The 17,549-nt window shown below is 42.1% G+C and overlaps 1 protein-coding gene across 17 annotated transcripts in view; it reads left to right on the plus strand.

Annotated features, from left to right (window-relative positions):
• col13a1 (collagen, type XIII, alpha 1) overlaps nt 1-17,549 on the plus strand; it is a 173,616-nt gene that overhangs the window by 90,632 nt on the left and 65,435 nt on the right. For 15 of the 17 annotated variants that reach the window (XR_005447250.1, XM_038737512.1, XM_038737498.1 and 12 more), the window contains one exon: nt 2,540-2,566. The exons of the other annotated variants lie outside the window; for them this stretch is intronic. Coding sequence is in view for 14 of the 15 variants with exons in the window: in XM_038737512.1 (XP_038593440.1) it covers nt 2,540-2,566 (27 nt within the window). In the remaining variant the exon portion in view is untranslated. The remainder of the gene's footprint in view (nt 1-2,539; nt 2,567-17,549) is intronic. 17 annotated transcript variants of the gene reach the window in all.

The following is a 17,549-nucleotide window of genomic DNA, read 5'->3' on the forward strand; positions in this document are numbered from 1 at the left end:
TGTGGTTATTCTACAGCACTCTGTTATGGCTTTGTTACATGGACAGAAATGTGCCCTTACCTTCCTGAGGCAAACCGCTGATGATTATTATTGGCAATAAAACGGTAACAGCAGGGAAGCTCAGATCAGCAGCTAAACTTCACATTTCACTGCCCTGGTGGAAAACATGTATTTATTTTTACTGCTAATAGTGACACATAACATGACCGTGTGCTTATCAAGTGACCAATAATGAATACTTTCTGAATTTGCATTATATCATTATTGGATAGTGCTTTGCCACTGTGCACACAAATGTGTAATTTGTACTTTCACATGCTAAATGCCAATTAAAAACGTTGCACCGTTTTACCACAGGCTGAAATAATGGCTGTTAATACTACATTTTGTTTCTGTTGTATTTCAAAAAAATAAAAAAGATAATTTGGCAAGATTTGCAGATTGCTTACCTAATTAATTCAGCAAAGCGAGAGGAGCCTCACCAGCCAATGCCTTTGTAAACTTATGTATCATGTGGTTTAGAATGGACTGTGGTGCAGAAACAGTGAGGCTTACATTTTCCTGTTATCTGTCAGTGGTCATACTTGATGCACTAGATTTGATAGTTTTTGAGATGTTTTTTACTTTGGTATGTTAGTCCAGATGAGCCAACCACCCTAAGATGTAACAAAAAGTACGATTACAGTACAGTAAAATAATGTATTAGAGGAGTATGAGACATCATGTAACACTTCATTTCTTGATGTGGCTGTTGTTTAATGAACAAGTAACAATAATATTCACAATAATATGGTTTATGGTTTTACTGAATAATCAAGTAAATATAATTTCTTAATATATCAATGTAAAGAAACCTGATTTCTTGACTGGCAACTCTTTGCTATCTCACAGAGAACATCTTTTGTCCTGTCTCAGGCACCGTAGCTATACAACTCACTTGGATGGCTAAGGGGGGTGCAATTCGCAACTCTCACCACTAGATTCCAACTAAACTTACACATTGAACTTTTAACTAGTGAATCATAAAACAAATCAAATATAAAACTTGGTAGTGATACACTTTTAATCTGTTGGTAGGATCAGCTGCAGCGTCCAATCAGTAACGGCTTTCCAGTAAGGGGGCATGTCGGTCAGTCTGTGATGCAGACTTTCGCGAAGGATGCACTCGTGTATCCTCGCTCATAGCTCCTCAGAGATTGATCCTCACTCATAGCTCCTCAGAGATTGATCCTCGCTCCTCGCTTCTCGCCTCTCAGTAACATTTGAAAAGCCTACACGAGCCGCATGTTTACAATTTTACCCCCATTTACGTTAGTGGAGCGCTAAACTGGAAGTTAGCCTGCTCAGCCGGCAAAAGTCAACACAGTGGACGCTGTAGCGCTACTGCCGACTAGCTTTTGGGGGTGTAATTGCAGAATGACGGACACACCTACGCACAAGTATAAATACATTGCTACGTTCGTAGCCTACGGTGTAGGTACGCATGTAGGCCCTACGCAGGAATATAAATGGGCCTTAAGGCAATTAAGAAGCACCCATTGACTCACCGCAATGAAGCTCCTCTGGTACCGTAGCCAGGAAAGTGGGTGATTTGTGGTATATCCACCCTCAAAATGTGAAAGCCTCCCAAAAGAATCCCAGATATCAAAAAGTGCCTGACGCTCATTAACCAGTGATGATTTAGTGTTATTAACAAGCAGAGGCGCCACCAAAAGCAAAACAAATGGCACGAACAATGATGATGGGACAAATTCAGGGACAAAGAAACAGCGTGCCATGACAGTTAGCGCGATCTCATCTTACCCTAAATGAGATTAGTATATTTACATGAAAGATGTACAACTGTTTGTCTCATTTTAAATGAAAATGACAGTAGAACTGACATCTTAGTCTAACTAGTCTAATCTAACTCTAAACACAAAAAATAATTGTTTCCCTTATGACTATTCTCAAAGGAAGTGAAGTGACATGTTTAATCCTTACTCAAATTTGCTGTATCACTGTCTGTTAAGTCCATCTTGATGCTGCACATCTCTCCTCAGCTTTACCACACAGCAATCTTTAAGGTCTCTGTATGCTTTAAGCAAACTTGGCTATAGAAAGTGCAGTCAGACGACATCTAAAGGCAAACGTCTATCCCAGAACTGAGTTGAGGATAACATTTTGATAGTCTCTCGTTGAGAAAATGACACATTACAACAAAAACTGTAAAGAGTAAAGAAAAGCAATAACGGCATTGGTGCTATGCATGATAAGTGGTGAAAGCAGCTATAATAAAAGAAGGTGTGAATGCTGATTTATCTGTTAGACCATCTGACAAGCACTGTTTGAAGCACACTGAGGCCTTTAGCTTCTGTTTAGGAACCACTTAACTTACACATACAGCAGCCCCGTCATCACCTTCCCATCATTTGTCCATAGGATGCTGCATGCCTCAAACCCTGTCGGTTGTTCTAACACTGGTTCCTCTCTCTCTCTTGTGTCTCTCTCCTCTTCACACCCTTTTTGCATGCGATGTGTCTGCTGTGACTGATCCCAGGGCTTAAAAGGACAAGCAGGGGAGAAGGTAAGTTTAGGAGCATGTGCCATTAGCAGGATTCCAATATTTTTGCTATTTAGCACTAGTCAAAGACAATTTTGGTTTGGTGTGCTTTGTTATTTTGTTCATCTATGGTCAACCCAGTCAACTTGCATCAGTACAAGTATGAGCTGTAGAAAACCAGTGGAATATAAATAGGCTGTCATTTGACATTGCTAAAATGTGACTTAGTGAGTGGTGGTGTTGGTGTTTTGAAGTGCATAGCTGTGCAGTGTACTGTGTTTACAGGTAGCATGTGATTTATTTTAGGGACTCAGGTCTGTATTTCAAACAGCATGAGGGTCACATTCTGTAAATGGTTTCCCACCCTGGTTGGATTACCTGAGCTCTTTAAGCCATGAAACACAATAATAACTATTTGTCACATAAGCGTCTGAAAGTTCTAATTTGAGACTCCCCAAAGAAAGTAGAGAGACAATTTTAAAGACCACAGCAGAGTACATGAGGGAATAAAGGGAATAGTTAAAAAACAGTTCAATCTTAGCTCATGCTGTCATGTTGAGGTAAAAGTTGAAAGGTGAATAAATATGAACTGCCAGCTGGGAGCGAAAAGATAGATATTGGCCTCTTGGTGGAAATGGAAGCACACTTTACTGTAGGCTCCAGTATCTCCCACTTGGCTTCATGAATTGCAAAAGCATGTCAACAGAGAAAGTAAACCTGCCAATGTCAGCAGGACAGGAGCATGAAATCCTCAGTGTAATTAACACTACCCGCAAAGAGTGTGTGATGTCTGTTGCAGTGTGTTGAAAGTTGACTGTAAGTTCAATGAAAATGAACTCAGATGTGGGGGTTACATCAAGTTAAAAGTATAGCTGCTTTAAGGAAAACTTAAAGGTACCCTGTGGAGTTTTTCATCACTTCTAGTGCTATTGAGCAATGCTTTTAAAAATGAGTCCCTGTTGTGTTTGCTCTTGTGCAAACGAGGCAGATGCATGTGCATGATGCATACCACTGGTTTCACACTATTCCACTGATCAACAGGTAGCAGTACCATATCAAAATATGCAGCAATACTTCAAAAAGGCAAGGAAAAATCAGACTGCTGGCTATAATTTAATTATTACAACTGTTGTGATGAGAAATACTGAATTTAAATAGAAACTTTGTTTACAAGAAAACTCCACAGGGCACCTTTAATGTAGTAGCTGGAAATACACATGGTCACATTCTTTGTCCTGTGTGCTCACAGCCATATATTGCTAAATGTTGAGCAATTTCTTTTCAGCAGCAACAATAAATATTTTCATTCTTTCGTCTAAACATTGGCTAAATTGATCACATATGTAGCTTACTGTGCAACTCTGCTGCCCTCCTTAGCTGTATAGAGCTTCCTGTAAGTCCCTGTAACCTAAATGTTTGGTTTTCTGGCCATCAAATTTCTTTCTCATCAGCTTTGTTTCCAGCAATAGCACTGTGCAGCACCAAACAGCAGACAGACAAAGTTAGCAACTAGCTGGTTTCTCGTGAGTTGGTAGAAACTTACATTAAGAAACACCACTCCAATGGGATGATAATGTTGGTCTGTGTCACCATAACATGGCAAGGTTGTGTCCTCACGGTTAAGCTTTAATAAGGTGTGTCCCCTTTCACCTTAACATGTTGCAAACGTGGACACATGTTTGGACACTCTTCAAAACTCTTTCTCCACATTTGGTAAAGCAATCATAACATCCCCATTTATCAGCTGTCAAAGCCAGAAACAACAGATTTACATTTTTGTCATTGTTTGTTAGTTGTCATCAAATGGAAGGTAATTTGTGATGTGTAGGGCATAATGTGCAGCGACATTAGAAACAGACCTCCTTGACAGTCATACCACAAAGACAAGCGTGTTAGCCAAGCCTAGTATAGTAGAAGGCGTCAAGTGTATTTCTAAGCTACAGGAGGAGAACAGGGTGGGTTGGTAGATATCTAGTGTTCTTATGAACAGTGACTTGAAATAGACACAAACAGAGTGAGATGTGAGAGGACGCTGGCGCTGTTTATTCGCAGCTTTTCCATCTGCTATTCCGTCTGCTATTCCATCTGCTATTCTTTCCTTTGCTTGTTTTGTTAGTGTTTGTGTTCACTGTACCCCTACCTCTGGACCTTTCAGCTGGTTCCTGAGCCACTTGGGCACCTCGACCGGACTACTGCCTCGTCGGTTAGCCGCTAGCTGGCTGCTCGTGCTCATCCAATGCGTGGTGGCTAACTCTAGCTGCATTAGCGGCTAACCCGATTTCCTAGCCCTTCTCACAGGCAACCTTCACCAGATGCAAGCCGTGACCGAGACTTTCATCTCCTCCTGTCATGCCGTGGATCATTTTGGCAGTTACATAAGTCATCCATCTCTGTGTCCCTAGTCATAGTCCATTGCTAACTGCTATCACGGAGCTCTAAGTCCCTCTGCTCAGAAATCATGTTCAAATACTCAACTCCGCAACTGGTCGAATTAATCAACTACTCCATTCCATCCTGCATCCCAGTCATCAAACATCTCAGACTTCTTCGACGACCCCGTTACATCCACAGAAGCCTTCGCCGCAAGTTTGTTTATCTTCACCACGGACAATCCATTCCATCCATCTGGTCCCCTGCACGCTCTGTCGCACCTCTCCCATGTCATCGGAATGCTTCCCCCGCTGCATCACATAGAGCTGTGCGCACCAACAGGTTGCACAAAAAACCTGGACTGGACCCTCTCTACCTCTTCTCCAGATCTCTGCAACTCATTCCTTCACTTTTTCGCTGATAAAATCAACACTATTTATCAGTCTCTATCCCCTGCATCTGACCTCCCAGTATCTACTCCAGCACCTACGACGGACCCTCTTCCCCCTATACCATCTGACCTCCCTCCTCCTCCTCCACACTGCCTCCTCTCCCAGTGCGACCTGGTCACCACTCCTGAAATCTCTAAACTCATCAGCTCTTCCAAACCCACTACCTGCTCACTTGACTGCCTCCCTACTCCACTCTTGAAGTCATGTCTCCCTGTCCTTTCCCCCTACCTCACTAACCTCTTCAACTCCTCACTGTCCCCTCCACAGCACAGAAACTGCTCTCCTCAAAGTCTTCAACGACCTCCTCACTTCTGCTGACACCGGTTCCCTTAACATCCTTATTCTTCTTGACCTGAGTACAGCCTTCGATACCGTGAGCCATAACATCCTGCTCACCAAACTCAAAGATCTTGGTATCGAAGGTACTGCACTCACCTGGCTCCGTTCCTACCTTTCCAACAGATCCCACTTCATCTCTCTTCATAACCACACCTCTGCTACAGTCGCAGTCTCCCGAGGCGTTCCCCAAGGCTCCGTACTCGGCCCCCTTCTCTTCATTATCTACATCCTCCCCCTTGGTCAGATACTCCGCCACTTCAACCTGAACTTCCACTGTTATGCTGATGACACCCAGATCTACCTCAGCACCAAATCCCCCCACAATCCCCCCCTCTCCCACATCAACTCCTGTCTGTCAGCGATTAATACCTGGATGCAACACAACTTCCTCAAACTAAACAGCAATAAAACAGAATTCCTCCTCATAGGCTCCAAATCCACTCTCAGCAAAGCCAATAACCCCACTCTCACCATCGACAGCACCATTGTCTCCCCATCTCCCCAGCCCCTCAACCTAGGTGTGATTTTTGACTCAACCCTCTTCCTTGAGCCCCACATCCGTCATGTCATTAAAACTTCCTTCTTTCACCTTCGCAACATTGCCAAAATGAGACCTTCACTCACACCCTCTGCTGCTCAAAGACTCATTCACGCCTTCATCTCCTCACGGCCGGACTACTGCAACTCACTACTCCTTGGTATCAGCTCAACCTACATAAAAAGTGGTTAGATTCTCACAGTAGCTGCCAGGAGAGAGAGGATGAAGAAATAACAAACGTATACATATTAGGAACACTGCACTGGCTTCTGTGGATTTTGTGGGAGGGTGTTTGGGGCAAGCAATTGGTTTTACAAAAAAAAGCAAAAGATCCACAGCAGATGGACACTACTCTTTACTGGCTCAAGAATTTTTTACTTAGAAAGTAATGTGATCTATTTGGTTTTATCTGCTTGCTTCCACAGCAGTTTGTTTTATGTGCGTGTATTTGAGTGGGTCCTGGTTAGGGTTCATACCGTGTAGCAGTAGAACCCTTCTATGTTTGTATGTTTTAGTTATTATTTGTTGTCTGCCATGCCGGCTCAAATTCCCGTGAGCTGGAATGAGCTAGAAACATGAAACTTGGGGGAATAACTGGAAATGGTGTGCATCAGCTTACATAGAAATATGAACTCAATCGGCCACATGGTGGCGCTATAATTAAGGCTTAAAAATGCAAACTTTGAAAGGCCACGCCCCTTACACCGTAAGTCCGATTGACTTAAAATTTCTCACACAGGTGCAGCTCAATGTGCTCTACAAAAAAGCCTCAAGGACTATTAAGGTCCGCCTAGAGTTTTTTTCCGCCATTTTGAATTTTTTGAAAATCGCAAGTTTCATCTCCTCCTAGACCATAGCTCCGATTGCCCCCAAATTTTCAGAAAATCATTATTGGATCAAGTCTATTAAAAGTCGTATAAAGCATGTCAATTACTTTTCAAGATATGGACCAATGAACATTGAAAGGGGCGTGGCTCAGCAACCGTAGGGCCGATCATCACAAAACTCACAGGATATGTTCAGATAGGTGCCACGGATATACCTGGACAGTTTGATGTACATATGTCCCTAGAGGGCGCTACAAGCGCAAGAAAGGTGCTTAGCATTAAGCAAATTACACTATAAATCCCATATTCATTCTCCAATCATCACAAATCTTTCAGGATGTGTCCTCATAAGTAAATGAAACATGCCCTGAAAGTTTCATTCAAATCGAACACCCGGGGGCGCTATAAATGCAAACAAACTGCAGGGGATAAAACGCAAATCAGGCTACAAAATACAAATTGTTTGTCCAATCAACACAAAACTTCCAGGATATGTCTAGATAAGGACCTCACACATACACTGCAATTCTCATTCAAATTGACCACTAGGAGGCGCTACAAATGCAACAAACTGCAGGGGATAAGACGCAAATCAGGCTACAAAATACAAATTGTTTGTCCAATCAACACAAAACTTCCAGGATATGTCTAGATAAGGACCTCACACATACACTGCAAGTCTCATTCAAATTGACCACTAGGAGGCGCTATAAATGCACAAAAGGAAGCTATTGATCATAATATGTATGCTTTATACTGTACATATGGGCCAGACGGTGTGTCTCCATCCTGCCTGAAAATCTGTGCAGACCAGCTGGCCCCCATTTTCACACAGATCTTTCAACAGTTCACTGGAGCTGTGTGAAGTTCCCTCCTCCTTCAAACGCTCCACAATCATCCCGGTTCCCAAAAAACCCTCCATCTCTGGATTAAATGACTACAGGCCTGTCGATCTGACATCTGTAGTCATGAAGTCCTTTGAAAGACTGGTGTTGGCCCACCTGAAGGACATTACAGGCCCCTTGCTGGACCCCCTGCAGTTTGCCTACAGGGCTAACCGGTCAGTGGATGATGCTGTCAACTTGGGACTGCATTACATCCTGCAATACCTCGACTCTCCAGGGATACATGCAGGGATTCTGTTTGTGGACTTCAGCTCAGCGTTCAACACCATCATCTCAGAAATCCTCAGCACCAAACTCACCCAGCTCACTGTGCCAGCCTCCACCGGTCAGTGGATCACAAACTTCCTGACTGACAGGAGTCAGCAGGTGAGGCTGGGGAACATCACATCCAGCACCCAGACTATTAGCACTGGTGCTCCCCAGGGGTGTGTGCTCTCCCCACTGCTCTTCTCCCTCTACACCAACGACTGCACCTCAGGAGACCCATCTGTCAAAATCCTGAAGTTCGCTGACGACACAGCGGTCATCGGCCTCATCCGGGACAGTGATGAGTTGGCCTACAGACGGGAGGTTGATCAGTTGGCTCTCTGGTGCAGTCAGAACAACCTGGAGCTTAACACTCTCAAAACTGTGGAGATGATCGAGGCCTTCAGGAGGAGCCCCCCCACTCTGCCCCCTCTGTCTCTAATCAGCCACCTCTTTACTGTTTACCAATTATTATTTATTCATCATTCTCTATCTCAGTGCTGCTCACACTGTTCATACTGTTAAATTGTCATATTGTAGATACTGTTTACCAAACCCACCTACCTCAAGTACGTAACACCTGCACATAATACTTATTCAATCCAGCATCCTTTGCACTATGCTCCATCGCACTGTATACATGTATTCATGTATGTGTACCTGTATATCACATCCACCTCCAACATGTACATAATAATGGTAATAATAATTTACTCCTGCATCCTTTGCACTCTGCTCATTGCACTATTGTCTCAGTCTGTCTATATTGTTGTTGTTTATAGTGTGTATATATGTGTTCTCAATACTGTAGCCTGTATTTGATTTTATTATTGTATTATTGTATAAGTAAGTGCATGGTGAGCAATGTACAATCCAGAGTCAAATTCCTTGTATGTGCACACATACCTGGCAAATAAAGCTCTGATATTATGTCATTCCTGTGTTAAAAAGTTAAAATGTCTTAGCAGCATGTAGGTGTTGTCATATTAGGCTCTATCACTTTAAGAGGGTACCTCTGACCCTGAGCTGTGACCAACTATGGTTGTTTTTTTAAGAGAGGCCTCCGATTCGTTCGATGTAGATGCCTGTCACCTTTCTAAACTTGTGATTGGTTAAGGGGTGGGCCTAACAGGCAGAGCTGAGCAGAGCTACGAGTCAGATATATAGCCTTAATAAGATCAAGGTTAGACTATGGAAGTATTGTATATGGTTCGGCAAAATGGTCAGCCAAATCTGTGTTAGCAGAGCTGGATGTTATACAAGCTCGGGCTTTAAGAGTGTGCATAGGAGTGGTTAGAACCTCCCCAGTATGTGCTCTCCAAGTAGAAGCAGGTGAAATGCCATTGTGGTTGAAGAGGAAGCAGCTGGGGGCTAATTATTGGGTCAATTTAAGAGGGCATGGAGATAGCCATCCAGCAAAAAGGGTGCTGCAGACGTGCTGGGAGAAGCAGACAACACAAAAAACAAGTTCTGGGTGGACAGGAGAGCAAATGGCAAGGGATACAGGGGTATATGATAAAGAGTTTGGCGCAAATGTGGTATGGCCTATCAAACCTGTCTGGGAATTAGAAGTACTATGTGTTGATTTGGAACTACTTGAGATTAAATGCAATAACAAGAATGCCGATTTAACTAGTGTATATTATAGCTATAGGGAATGTAAGTATAAGGAAAGTATTCAGATTTTCACAGATGGGTCAAAGGACATGCAAACAGATGCAACAGGGTCTGCAGTTATTTTTCCTAAGTGACTTAGCAAAAGAACATCTGATTGTCTGAGTGTGTTTGCAGTTGAACTGTTTGCCATATTGAAGGCGTTGGAATGGACAGAATAAATTAGTGATAAGGAAATATTAATATGTAGTGACTCTATGTCAGCTCTTATAAGCATGAAGACATGCACAACTAGAAGTCACCTGGACTTGCTTTATGAAGTCTTATTTATGAATTCAAGAATAGCTAGGCAGGGGAAAAATGTCATATTTCTGTGGGTCCCTGCATACTCGGGAATTCAGGGAAATGAGAAAGCAGATAAGGTGGCAAAAGAAGCAGTTAAAAAAGGAGATGTTGAAGTCAACATTAAATTCTCAAAATCAGAGGGGAAAGGCATAGTGTGGAGAAGTGTAAATCAACAATGGCAACAGAGCTGGGATAATGTAATAAAAGGGAGACATTTACACAGAATCCAAAGTAAAGTAGGTATATCAAGAAGTAGGGGAGCAAAGAGGAAAGAGCAGGTGATAATAAGTAGGCTGATAATTGGGCATAGCAATCTTAACAGCACACTTTTAATTACAGGAAAACATCCTACAGGAATGTGTGAACAATGTCAGGAGGCTGAAACAGCAGAACATATTCTTATAACATGCAGGAAATTTACTCAGGAAAGACAAGAAATGATAACACAGTTAAAAAAAATAGGACGGATAGATAATACAGTAAAAAGTTTATTGGAGTATGGAGAAAGTGTGGAGGGTAGGAAATGGATATTTGGTTTTCTGAGGGCGACTGGATTAGATAGGCGGATTTAGTAAGAATGGAAGCAAAGGGTAAATAAAAACTGAAGGTGGCAGTAATGCAACTCAATGGATGCCAGCTGCCGTAAAACCCAAAGAAGAAGAAGAAGAAGAAGCTACGAGTCAGCCTGCTGCTCCCACCGTGTGTTTTTCTCTGGAGGTAACTTAGCCACAAGCTGCAGCAGACAGAAAGGTGAAATTTAATAATTATACAGACAGTCAGTAGCCTGGCTGGTTTATAATAAGTTTGTCACTCTGCTACACAGTTTTGTGTACTGTACTGTCTGAGAGCCGTGCTAGTCTGCAGATAGCAACAGGTAAGCAACATCCCTAACAGCTAGCTAACGTTAAACGGACACTGTCTCATTGACAGCGCCGCCCGTGAGCTGATAAGCACCTCTGGCTTTGAGGGAGACCATTCTGTACCTGTCTTCATCCTCATCTTTCTGAGAGGATTGCAAAACATGACCCCAGCGGGAGTTATCTGGACGATACTGTGAAACTGAGCTTACTTTAAAGGGTTAAACATCGCAGCCCAACAAACAGGTGGAAGAAACAGCTACGAGCTCAGTGAAAGTCGGATCGTAACGTTTATTAAACTCTGTGGAAAATGTTAAACAGCACTGCGGGGCCACAACGAGTGTGCGGGCTCTCTGAAAAACTTCAGTCCTCCAGAAGTTTGCCCAGAGGAAAAGCCGCCGTTGCACCTTTCTGCTGAAGTGAGCCTGCTTTGGTGAGTGAAGCATCGTTAATCATCGTGACTGTGTGCTGCTGCTCTGTGAATGGGACAAACTGTTCTGCTGGATCGGTTGATACCAGGCTATGGATTGCGCTTGTTGTCATGTAGCCGCTTTCATGCTGCTTTATTATCCGCGATTATTACGCCAATATGGCGGCTGGCTGCGCTGGATGAAAGGTGCTGAGCTGGGAGCCTAAATGATCTCTCTCTCTCTCTGTCTCTCTCTCTCTCTCTCTCTGTCTCTCTCTCTCTCTCTCTCTCTCTCTCTCTCTCTCTCTCTGTGTTTTGTGGAGCCAAGCTGTTTGTTGACACATAGTAGCAAGTGAGAGTATTGCATTGTAGTTTTACTGGCATCTATATTTTCAAACCATTGTAGTGAACAACGGTGTGGATTTGTGCATTTTATATTAAATAAATTTGGCTACTCTAAATTCCTTTCTCCTCCCCAGAGAAGAGGGGGGGGGGGTCAAAGTTGCTTTCTCTAAGTGATAGCCCGACCATAAAACTGGCACCATTTTCATTCAAGTTGATAAAGCAGGGCCTGACTGTTAAACTGACAAAGGGACACGAACCAGCCATTGGCCTCTCCCTGAACAGCCTATCAAAACTGGCCCCCCACACATGTTTCCGTGGCAACTGACCTTATTCTTTGTTTTATTACCACATCAAAGGGCTACTCCTTGTCTCACCTAAGTGTGACATAATCCAGGACAGCCGAACTTTCAATGTAAAAAGACTGCAGTCTCCAAAGACTCAAAGCATTTAATTAAGTTTAATTAAATCTTTAGTTACCTGATTACGTTTGCCTCTATTTGAGTAGTTATGTTAACTGTTGTTGCTATCTGTTGTTGATATTAGTGCTGAAAAGAAAGTTACTTGTGCAGTGTTTTTATTTTCAGCAAGACACTCCTTCATCTAATGTAATCCAAGCTTTCCTCATGTAACCTGAGCTTCCCCAAGTGGACGAAATAAGTATTACATGTCCTCGTCGGAAATGCCGTTAAATGTATAAATATCCTGACCAATAATGTGATAATTGTTTCCTGTTACCAAATGCCTAGAACAGTACAACCGTTCGACCATTGAGGTTCGATTGTGGAAAATATTTGATTATAATATGTGCAAATAGATTTCTTTTCTTTAAACATTAAGTTTAGAAAGGCAGTCCCTTGGGAAACCTGAGACGCCCCCTGGGGAACCACGCCCCAGGCAACAAAAGAGCGACACGCAACCTCTCGCTCTCTTCTCTTCGCTGTTGGCTCTCCGCTCTGCTCGGCCCTCTGGATGCTTCGGCACCCGTGTGGCGTGCCTCGCCAGGCAACACCCAGACTCGGCCAGCGAGACAGGTCTTTTGTTTGCCTGAAGCTACACACCTGAAGTGCCGCGACATCGATCTGCCTTCAGTTTGTTTTATTTTCTTTATTTCTTTTGTTTGTTAAAGTTATCAGTCCGTTAAGTTACACTGGACTAATTCAGGAACGACCAAGTTCCATTTTAAGCCTTTTTCGGCTTAAGGCGTTTTCAATCAGACACGGAAAACCCCGGAGAATCCCTAGCAAAAAGCCAGGATCGGGCAGCTAGCGTGGGACCCGTGCAACAGGCCAAAAGCAGGCTGTCGACAAGCAGTAAGACTTAACACATGTTCTGTGATCAGATGTCCATTTTAACTCCTAAACTATAGCATTAGTTTACTTTCATTAGCTCTTCTATGCCGTATGAGTCAAATGCTTCCCTCAATCGAACCTCCAGGCTCATTGTTCAGCAAATGTTTATGTTCCCTATATCCAACCATCTTTTTATCACCTTAGTTAGAGAATAAATTCACTGTAATATAATCAAGAGCTGTGTGTGTTGCCTATTTCTAGTTCCTGCCAAGAGAATTGACCCTTTAGAAATGAGACTGACTGACTGATTTAAGATAACTGAGCGATTATTAACTAACTGATCACTAGTAATAATTGTATAATTATTCAAAACTACCTAGAGGTCCGGAGACTCTAGGATTATAACAACTCCGGTGGTGCCCTGAAACGAGGAATAAATTTTGATTTTATGAATCTTAAAAATTCATAATTGGGTATCAATTCTCATAAATTTATTAAATTGCATGACTAAAATTTAGTTCTGCTACACCATTTTAATGAAATAGTATGTTTAATAATACTAGTATATACAGTGTATATTTCAATTAAATTATTATATAGTCTAATATGAAAGAAAAATATTAATGCTCCGTGATGTCTGTAATCTTCAGTGGGCTTGTTCCCGGTAAACGTTTTGTTCTTTGCAGTCAGTGCACTCCTATAAATAAAAGCTGTAGTTGTTTTTTAAGGAAAATATGAACTAGCGTATTTGAAGAACTATGGCCCAACAGATACATAACACATTAAAACAGGATTTTTTTATGGCCGCCTGCCATAATGCAAACACATTTTTTTACATCTCCTTACACCATAGCTCCAATTGCCCCAAATTTTCTCTGGATCATCATTGGCCTTAGCATATATAAAATTGTATAAAGCTTGTTGATAGCTCCTTTCGTTTTCAAGATATTGACCAATAAACATGTAAAGGGTGTGGCTCAGGACATAAATAGACAAGAATCCGCAAGCGTTGGTCCAATCATCACAAAACTCACAGAATATGTCCACATGATTGCCAGAAACATACCCAGAAAGTTTCATCGAAATTGACAGCTAGGGGGCGCTATAAATACAAACAAACTGCAGGGGATAAAACGCAAAACAGGCTAGAAAATGCATATTGTTTGTTCAATCAACACAAAACTTGCAGGATATTTGTACATAAGCTTCTCACACATACCCTGAAAGTCTCATTGAAATTTACACCTAGGAGGCGCTATAAATGCATAATAATTGGATGTGGAATGAAACAAATCAAGCTATAGATCAGAAAATGCTTGTCCAATCGTTACAAAACTTGCAGAATGTGTTTAATAACAATATTGAACCATATGTGTGAAATGTTTTTGATGGTGATAATGCAAAAAAAGGTATGAACCCGCAAATCGCCGCTTGCGGCTATATTTTTGAATTGTGATTCTAACTTTGCCTTGTTACCATGACCTCTTACAACTAAGTTACTCCTATGTGTCTAGAGTGTGTCTGTAGAACTTCACTTTTCTAATAAACCAAGGAAACAGCCTCAGATGACATGAACTCTCCTTTTCCATCGTTACCTGAGTGATACATCTGCCATAAAACCAAGAGTGAGAAAACAAATAGTTAGGTAGGTCAGTAGCTTTATTTTGTCCAAATACAACAGGTTATGGAGTGAAATTGAGTTTGTAACTCCCTTCTGCTACATAGCAGACAACACTTTAATTAATACAATACATTAATTAAGAACCGATTATAAAAATGATAAGCGGAAATAAACTATAATCAGTTGAGCAGTGCTGAGGATGAATTTGAGTTTAGTCTGATAGCTTGGGGGAAAAAGCTGCTCTGCTCTGGTGGTGCGGCAGCAGAAACTTCTATATCTCTCCCCAGTAGGCAGCAGGGTGAACAGGCTGTGGCTGGGTGGGTACTGTCCTTTAGTATCCTTTGGGCTCTGCATAGGCACCTCACCTCAGAGATATTATTGATGCTTGGGAGATGGGTTCCAATGAGCCTTCTGAGCAGTTTTAGTCACCCACTGCAGAGCCCTCTGGTCCTGGCCGTGCACATCCCATGTTAGTGATGTTTCCAGTCAGGATGCTTTCTATTGCTCCTCTGTAAAAACTGACAAGAACTTGGCAGAGGAATTTTGCCTTCTTAAGCTTCCTCAAGAAATACATGCATTTCGGAGCTTTCTTCACCAGCATGGGGATGTGAAATGACCATGTCAGGTCCACCTCAGCTCAGCTGAGCAGTAAGTTGTTCTCTATGCACCACTATAGAATGGATTGGTGCCCACCAATCCAAACTTTACAGCTGACCCTTTGTTGAGGAGATCAAAGCGAGCATAAAAGGTGTTAAGTTCATCTGGTAATGTGGCCTCACACATGATGCTGATGTCTCTGCTTCGCCTCCTTGATGCCAGCTTTCAGTCTTGCTCTGGCAGTGCTGGAAGCTTCTTTATCACACGACTGAAAAGCAGCTTTTTTGGCTCTGGATAGAGCCCCCACCTCTCCATTCATTCAGGCCTTCTGATTGGGGAGTGATTTTATCGTTTTAGTGATCACAACATCATAAACACATTTGCTGATGTATGAGGTCACTGATGATGCATATTCCCCAAGGTTAATGTGGCTTTCCTGGGTGGCAGCCTCTCTGAACACAAGCCAATCTGTGCTCCCAAAATCAGTCCTGTTGAGCTGCTGTAGATTAATCTGTCCACACTTTAATTGTCTTTGACCCTTTTAATCAGCTGGGTGTAAGTGGGCTGAAGAAACAGAAAAATACGGTCTGATAGACCCAAATGGGGACAGGGGAGGGCTTTGTAGCTGCCAGGAATATTGGCGTGTGTTTGTTCGTCTGGTGGGGACATGCTGGTGGAATTTAGGTTATAATGTTCTGAGATGTGTTTTTTTTGTCTTTGATGGTTGACTGGGCCTATCAGCTATGTCTTATCAATAGGGTTTCCCTTTAGGGGGAGAGAAGCTAATAAGGGAAAGTGCTGGAAAGCTGAATAACGCCATCTGGCCTCAGTGGTTTGTGGGATTTTGCAGGGACGGTCGGAAGGGCTGCACAGACCACCGCTGTCACAGTGCATATCAACAAGTGTGCCAAATCCAGAGCCCAGAGGCAAATTATTAAATAGAAGTCTACAATACAATACAAGATCAAGTTTGTCTGGGATGAACATGATAGTCAATTTGAACACTTGAGGCCTAATCATCAGAGCATTAAAAACAGCAAAATATAAGCAAATTCCATACTTAAATCAAATACAGTAAAGATGGAATTGCTGCAATCAGAGATTTCACTCGCAGGGGCAAAGTAAATCCATGCAAATCTTTGGTTGAACTTTGATGCATGAATTCATGCTGCTGATCAATAGAAAATTGTCTGAGAGTCCAAAACAGTGGAAGACTATTAGATATGTCAAACTCCTTTTAAATAACCTGGCTCTGCTAGAATGCAGGCTGCTAGAGATACAGTACATCTCTTGAATAAACTCCTAAAGGGTGCTCCAGCAGTTTAGTAATGTACTTTCATAAAGTTTGGGAAGTTTTTAGAGATAGACTAAAGAACAATGGTTAAAACAGATGTTGCCGAGGTTAAGATACATTTCCCAAAATGCAATTTCTAGGATCTGTTGTTAGACTTCATGTGCCTGGCATATACCTCCTTCTTTCAAACTCCATAACCTCCAGTTTGTAACGCAGGCTCATAAATTTGTAGTCTCTAAACCTAAGCTGAGATAACATCACTATGATGTCATCACTGTGATGAATTGGTCACCGTGTGGAAAAAGATTTGACAATGTGTGGTCGCGGTATCACAGTCACTTATTGAACTCAAAACGGCTGACTTCCAGTTAGGTTTAGGTTATAGCTCCAGATGGCTTTTATTTTAAATTTCATAACCTAGGTTTAACATATGGCAGGAGCTGTGTCTTTGAAATTTTGTAGGGGGCGCTATTGAGTCACACATGTCCAAAGTTTAAAACATGTAATTTCCTGTTGCCTGTAGGTGGTGCTATAATTATGACTGAATATTGGCATATAGATGTTTTCAGGTGATAATTATCAAACATGTAAAGTTTAAGGCAGATTTGACTATGTACAGTCCATTTACATGCTACTTCATTTTTCATGGCGAAACATCAACTCTGATGCCAGGCACTACAGTTTGATGAATCCTTAAAAGCTTTGTATTTAAGCATTACAAGCATCTTTAGATGACACTGTCCACATCTCAAGTCGATCTGATAATGTATGGAGCCTGTAATGGGCAAAAAAAATAATATTCAATTCAAAACAATTCAAAAATAATCCTAGCAACAACAATAGGTTCCTTGTACTTCACGCCAGGGACTGTTGGTGCCCTGGCACTTGCTCGTGCTTGTGTCCTTAGTATCTTGGAGAGCCATTGTGACATAGTATCTGTAGCATGTTCCCAGTTAGCT

This window comes from Micropterus salmoides, unplaced genomic scaffold, assembly GCF_014851395.1.
Source record: "Micropterus salmoides isolate LMB-PRFRI ecotype aquatic unplaced genomic scaffold, ASM1485139v1 Ms_hic_scaffold_22, whole genome shotgun sequence".
Lineage (NCBI taxonomy): Eukaryota > Metazoa > Chordata > Actinopteri > Centrarchiformes > Centrarchidae > Micropterus > Micropterus salmoides.